Source organism: Ipomoea nil, unplaced genomic scaffold (assembly GCF_001879475.1).
Source record: "Ipomoea nil cultivar Tokyo-kokei standard unplaced genomic scaffold, Asagao_1.1 scaffold1043, whole genome shotgun sequence".
In the NCBI taxonomy this organism is placed as follows: Eukaryota; Viridiplantae; Streptophyta; class Magnoliopsida; order Solanales; family Convolvulaceae; genus Ipomoea; species Ipomoea nil.
Window position 1 is genome coordinate 5,337,477 of NW_017617471.1, and position 7,524 is coordinate 5,345,000.

At 30.1% G+C, this 7,524-nt stretch overlaps 1 protein-coding gene across 1 annotated transcript; it reads left to right on the forward strand.

Annotated features, from left to right (window-relative positions):
* Nucleotides 1-5,031: 5,031 nt before the first annotated feature.
* Nucleotides 5,032-6,511, forward strand: LOC109181404 (nudix hydrolase 15, mitochondrial-like). The gene is made up of 4 exons (XM_019331155.1): nt 5,032-5,357; nt 5,495-5,637; nt 5,753-5,872; nt 6,038-6,511. The coding sequence occupies exons 1-4, from the start codon at nt 5,033-5,035 to the stop codon at nt 6,296-6,298; spliced, it is 849 nt and encodes a 282-aa protein (XP_019186700.1). The 5' UTR covers nt 5,032; the 3' UTR covers nt 6,299-6,511.
* Nucleotides 6,512-7,524: the final 1,013 nt, after the last annotated feature.

Sequence of the window (7,524 nt, forward strand, 5' to 3'; positions counted from 1 at the left end):
GAGAAATCGAAGGCAACGAATGTAGTGAAGGAAACCATGTTTTGAGTGTTGGCAGAAAATGACTTAAAGGCAAACACTAAAATGCCTACATCTTTCCTAGTCAAAGAAAAATGTTTTTCGTTGACTGGATTTTCCTACTGAATCCAAACACTAAAAACTCAGACAATTTTTTACAAAAGTCATTTTTCGAGTTTCCAAACGGACCCTAAATGGAGTATATCTTATCTTGAAGGAAAATGACATTCTTACAGGCATAGATATATCCGTTAACTAATGTGATAACCTTGTAATAGAGATGGAAACCTAGGAATTGAAACTTTAGCTTGTTCACCAACCTACATTTCAGTTTTAATTAAGGAAGGTGAAATTCACCAACCTTAGATTGTTCCTACATTTCAGTTTTAATCAGTTTACTATCGTATCTTTTTTTTTTTTTTTTTTTTTGGTTGAAAAGTAACCTTTTACTTGAATGTCACTTTTACAACATTGCAAAATAGGAACTATATATATAGAAATGACATGATGATTTCTTCATGTGTCAAAACGTAACGGAAGTGAAACATAACGAGATGATTTGGTTCTCCCCTACTGGCCTCTTCTTTGATTGTGGAGAGGGTTTATATCATGCATTGTTAGCTCTCGATCAATTATTATACCAGGTTAGACTTTATTGAGAAGCTAATTACATGTTTCGTTCAAGAAATAAGTTATAAATAAAATAATATTCTTGCGTATAGACCTTGTCGGAGGAATTACTAATGAGTCCCACATCTAGCTCAACAATTTGACCTTGCCGCTCGTAAAGGTTATGTTATTGATAAGGCAATATCTAAGGCAGAACTAGATAGGCAGCTAATCCCAGGCCATATATGTCCAAGATATTCAACATTTAGGATGACGTCAAAGTTAATTACACACTAAATTATCCATTGAGATGTATCGTAGTGGGCACGAGCATATATCAAAATTCCCTTATTCCTAACTAATCGTATATTGCAACCTTAAAATATCTAGAATAAATATGATCCTTGTAATAAGACAAAGGGAGAAAACGACTTCAACACATTCCACTATTAGTGTTGAGGGTTCCAAGCTACTCAAAGCCTCTTCTTCATCATTGCAACTGTTCCATTGATTTTCCATAATTTAAAAAAAAAAAAAAAACAAACAAACAAACAAACAAACAAACCTATTACATGTTAGGGTCATTCATAGCGTTTATATTTACACTAACATGCCTATACTATTATTTAGTTTACACTTTTATTTATGAGAATAGTATTGTTAGGAGTGAGTTATTGTTTTGAAAAAGAAATTTTCATTTTGATGGGGACGATACATATTAGGTACTCTCAAATTTTTAAGAATAATTATTTTATCGTTATATATATTTTCACTTTGACAAAGAACGTGTTCTTACCTGAATCCTCTCTATATAACATAATATCTTATTGTATTAGTTAAAAGACCAATGTTATCATTTTTCCTATAATATTATATAGGATATACCAGGCAAATTATGCTGTGGACTCATGTCCACAATGCACACGAGTCCAAAACGACGTCGTTTTAAGGGAAAACGCGGCCTTCTAATTAAAAAAAAAAAATTGATTTTGTCTCATCGTTAACGGCGTTAACGACTTTATTCGTTTGTGGCATTATGAATGTACAGTTATGGAATTATGAATGTACAATTATGCAATTATGAATGTACAGTTATGCGATTATGAATGTAAGTTATGAAATTATGAACACAGAGCTCTGACATTATGAACTTACAATTATGAACATATAGTGATAAAATTATGAACATAGAGCTCTAAAATTGTGAACATAGAGTTTCGAAAATTATGAATTTACAGTTATTGAATTATGAATGTACAGTTATGCAATTATGAACACAGATCTCTTACATTATGAACTTACAATTATGAACATATAATGATAAGATTATGAACATATACTCCTATAACAAAATGCTTTGAAATTTTATTTTATTTTATTTTATTTTTTTAAAAAAAAAGTGAAAGAGAGCGGTGTCACTAACGGCACCGTTACCGTGTCCAGCATGCACGGGTCCATAGCATAACAATTGGATATACCAAACATGGAAAATATTTAATATTTTTGTCTTGTTTTGGGCATAACCCATAAGTAAAGCGAGTGAAGCCGCTTTAAGCCCATGGGCCGTGAATATTGACAGTCTGGTCCGAACAACTTTGGGCCATTAATGTTTGGCTGAGTACTAACTACTTGACAATAATTATTACATGAACCATGTTCCACATAAGTGTGGATCATAAATAATAAAAAAAAAAAACACATTTTTAATATATTAAAAGCATATTATTTGTGAACGTAATAGAATTCCTTATAGAATTCTAATATTAAAGTCTTTATATAACTCTAACCCAGAAATCCTTATTTTTATAGAATTATAATTACACCATTAGTCTAATTCTAATAATTAAAATGTAATATAGAATTATAACTACATCATTAGTCTAATTCTAATATTAAAGTCTTAATAGAACTATAACCACAAATCCTTATAGAATTATAACTACACCATTAGTCTATATATTAAACAATTGCCCACTAGTACAAATCCTTATAGAATTATAACTACACCATTAGTCTATATATTAAACCATTGCCCACTAGTACAAATCCTTATAGAATTATAACTACACTATTAGTCTATATATTAAACCATTGCCCACTGGTTAGAAGTACAAACCTAAATTATTATGCAACACACAACATCAACGGGGAATTAGGGAATTCTGTGTTGAGAATTAGTTTGATTAGGCACAACATAGAAGTACAAATTAAACCTAATTCATTATGCAACACACAACATCAACGGGGAATTCTGTGTTGAGACTTAGTCTGGTTAGGCACAACATCAATAGGAAATTCTGCAGGTATGTTTGTACATCTCCTATCATCTTTCTATAATATTATTTGTATAAATAAATTGCCGCTGCAATATGCCGGATTGCTGGCACCTCCTCAAACTCAATCTTATGACAGAATCCCCTCAAACTATATTAGTATATATTTAATATCTTATGCCATAATCTTTATTTGCTCTCCCTTATGGCCTGTATTTGGTTTCAACCTTACCCATACAATTATTTTATTGACAATGATAATCCATCTTGATTATATTATCTTGCATTTGTAAACTTAGAATTACCTATTTAAATACGCAAATTCAACATTCAATTATGTATGCATAAACAACTCCAATATAATCTTGTCTTGATATACTTTAAAAATAAACATTGGGCATTATCCCAATTGCGCAATGCGCGTGGAAAAAACTAGTATAGGAATAAGGGTCAAATAGGCCACTCAACTGCACATCAAACTCCAATTAGGCCATCGAACTCAAAAAAAATGCAATTAGGTCTTTGAACAACACAAAATCATGCAAGTAGACCTAAAATGACATGTTTACCTGAAAGAGCGATTACCGATATTAATATTAATTTTTAAAAAATAATTTTAAATAAAATAAATAATTAATTTTAAAAAAAAAATTGAACAGCCAGCCGGCAATTTAGTTTAGTTTATTTAGTTTTTTTTGCCTCTAAAATTAATTAATTATTTTAATTAAAATTATTTTAAAAAATTAATTTAAAAATCAGTAACCACCCTTTCAGGTAAACAAGTTATTTTTTAGTTTAATTGCATGATTTTGTGTTGTTCAGGGACCCAATTGTTTTTTTTTTTTTTTTTTTTTTTTTTTTTTTTTTTTTTTTTTTTTTTGAGTTGGATAGCCTAATTGCAGTTTGGTGTGCAGTTGAGTGTCCTATTTGACTCTTATTCCTAATTTATAAGTTATTATAATCCATTAAGTGTAATTCATTTTAGTTTATAAATTATTATTATTATTATTATTATTATTATTATTATTATTATTACATGTATTTTTTATTATTATTATTATTATTATTATTATTATTATTATTATTATTATTATTATTCCAAAAGGCTGAACCCCAACCCTAAGGGCCCCCCACACCCCGGCCCGACAGAACATTTGGGAGGATGCTATTATTATTATTATTATTATTATTATTATTATTATTATTATTATTATTATTATTATTATTATTATTATTATTATTATTATTATTATTACTACTACACGTAGGCATTTCAATTCTCATGTAAACCAAACACAATAATAGAAATTTCTAATAATTATATTTGCACTAATCAAATAATATAATTTGAATTTCTACATTATTACTCCATTATATTATTTCTTTCCAATGGAAGTATATATATATATATATATATATATATATATATATATATATATTAAAATTCTAATATCAAATACTTCCAATAAAGTTATTAAGTTATATAAATTAATTTGTAAATTAAAATACTTACTTTTATGCACCAATGGCTTACGATTGCTTTTGCCAATATACAAATGTGATAAGCTGATAATTTCATGCCTAGATCAAAGGCAAAATTTGATGGCAATAATGAAGAAATAATTAATTCGTAGTTAATGACTTAGGCCAAACATCCTATACTAGTAGAACTAATAAATATAAATCAACCGTGAGATGAATACGTGCCATTATTAAGTAAAAATTTGTTGTTATGTTACATTTTGAGGCACTAATTAATAATATAATTAATAGGCCGTGTGAGAACCGCAATTCCGGATGGAATAATAGGTTAACATTTAATGCCAATTAGACTTCACTAATTCTATTCTAGATTGGGACAGTTCAATTTTGTAGAAAGGGTTCAATTTTGTATAATAAATTGAAATCAAGTAAATTTGATTCGGTAACACGAACCGAAGTGTCAACGCCTATTTATATGGTTGATATCAATTTTTATTTTTTTACACTAAAGCATCATTCTCACACTACTCGTGATTTGGTGCATTATATTTTCTTTTTCCAGCATCTCCAACTGCCTCTTAATATACACTAAGCTAACTATTTAAGCTCACGCCGGCCTACTTATTTTGAATATCAGACCAAAAATTTTGGCCATGGCCTGCCTTGCTCCTTCAAAGTTCGTGAGCTGCGACGACGAGGTTGATAATCGTCACAAACACCAAACGTTGGCGATCCAGAATCTCGTGGAGAGGCTGCAAATCGTCACAAAAAGTCCTAGGGAAAATAATGGAAAGGCGACGAATATTGACTACGACTGTGCTGATACGCGTGAGAAGAGTTCATCAAGTCTTGCGTTTTATGGTGTTAATAGTTGCAGAGAGAGAAGAGCAGCTGTTCTTGTATGCCTCTTTCAAGGGCGCGATGGAAAACTACGCGTAATTCTCACCAAGAGATCCATGAATTTGTCTACTCATCCAGGTATCCACTAAGTCTTCATCTAAATACAAATTAATGAAATTTATCCATCCATTAAGATCAATTTTCTTTCGATTTTTTTTAAATTTAATTTATTTTATTTTTGAGAGTGTACTTATTAATTACCATGCATGATTAAGGAGAAGTGGCATTACCGGGTGGGAGGATGGATGAAGAAGACGCAGACGATTCCGCCACAGCTCTGAGAGAAGCAAAGGAAGAGATAGGATTACATCCCAGTCTTGTACACATCGTCGCAAATCTAAATCCTTTCATTTCACTGGTACAACTTTTTTTTTTTTCTTTAGTGTCATTTCTTGTTAAAAACATTAATTATGCACTTGCACTACGTACGTTAATTAGTGTCCATACATATACATACTTGTGCATATATGCAGCATCTACTTACAGTTGTGCCAGTAGTGGGGCTATTGGCTAAAGTTGAAGAATTCAAGCCAGTACTCAATAGCGACGAAGTTGATGCTATCTTTGATGTCCCTTTGGAGATGTTTCTTGAGGTCGTACATTGTTACTTATTAATTAACTCCACACTATATATATTATTAAGTTACTCCCGGCCCTTCTATGTCACTTTTTCTTTTTTTTAATGCATATATATGTCCAATTATGAACCGATAATGCATTGTAACAGAGTCAATAATACTTAAAAAAATTGCTTGCAGGAGGGTGATATTCATACAAGAGTGGAGAAGGAATGGGAAGGATGGAAATATGTTTGTGACAGATTTGAGCATCAAACTTCAGAGAAAGAGAGATATGTGATCGGAGGTTTAACGGCGAGCATTTTGATGCATGTGGCATCCCTCATCTACCGCCGCCGCACGCCGCCGCTCATTCAACATAATCTCCCAAACTTTACCCAACTCCAATTCATGTTGAAAGCTAACTCCGATCCATTATCAACCCTATCATTAATTCATTAACAATATAATCCTCTCAAATTATTCGTCCCATCCACTCATTATACAACTAGGAATTGAAACAATTTATGCTAAGTGTTTATGTTTTGCAAAATTATTGTACATTGTGTTTTGTTAAGGGTACAAGAGATGGTGCGCAAACAACAGAGTATACCCACGGCATAGTACTGTATTATGTCACCTATTAAATGATTTGTGTTTGGAATACTAAACAATTTCCACTAAACTTTTTATTGTATTTGGGTAAGAAATTTTATACAAAATGCCTTCTTATTTCTTTTTATATATTTTCTATTTTTTGGATGATGAGTGAAACTCGCCCTAACCACGTATTAAATTGTTTATAATTTCATATTTAATTGTATTATCTAAATATATAATAAAAATAATTATCAATACATTGCAGAGGTACTTTACTAGTACAGCTTAAAATTATAAGTTGGAATATATCTCTCCATTTAGCCCAACAATTTGTTATTTTCTTAATAAAGTTAATATAGTAATGCAATTAATTATTTTGCAAGGAAAATAATTTCTATTATTTAAAATTCTATTTAGGAGTATTTGCTTTTTCCCTCCTCCCTCCTTCCTCTCTCCTCCGAGGATGGAAAAAAATCGAAATGAATCCTTGCTTTATGCAGTGCTCTCATGCTTGTCTAATAATATATATCCATAATAATAATGCTGATACGTTTTTGAAATTTTAATAGAAACATAAATAACTAATAATTTCCTTAATAATTATGAAAATTATTAAGTACCACGTGGAAATTATAATTATTAAAGTATAATATTATTAAAGAAAAATTGTGAACATTTAGTATATAAATTGTGGATTTTGTACTCAGTTCTATGATATAACTATTGCTTAATTAGAGATGGAGCAAGTTGAGCACGGTTCATCACTTCATTGCATTGTCTCGCTAGTTTAAAGAATCTGTTAAAGCGCATAAGTATTTGAATAGTTTGTTTGCATTATTGATATTAAACTAGTATTTTCACTCGTGCATTGCACGGAATGGATTTGTTGTAATATTTTAAGAATATTTTAGTTAATATACAATTATATAAATTATAACAACAAATATTATATAGTGCAATTGATGAAATGAGTTGGATCGATTATGTTTTTTTAAGTTATTCTTACTTGAATTTGAACAAATAATTGTCCAATTACTCGTGTGATGCACGTGCGATGCAAGGATAAAAATTTTTATTATATATTTAAA

Coding starts and splice junctions, on each gene's coding strand:
- LOC109181404 (XM_019331155.1), top strand. CDS start 5,033: ATGGCCTGCCTTGCTCCTTCAAAGTTCGTGAGCTGCGACGACGAGGTT. Junction 5,358..5,494: donor GAATTTGTCTACTCATCCAG/GTATCCACTAAG, acceptor TGCATGATTAAG/GAGAAGTGGCATTACCGGGT. Junction 5,873..6,037: donor CTTTGGAGATGTTTCTTGAG/GTCGTACATTGT, acceptor AATTGCTTGCAG/GAGGGTGATATTCATACAAG.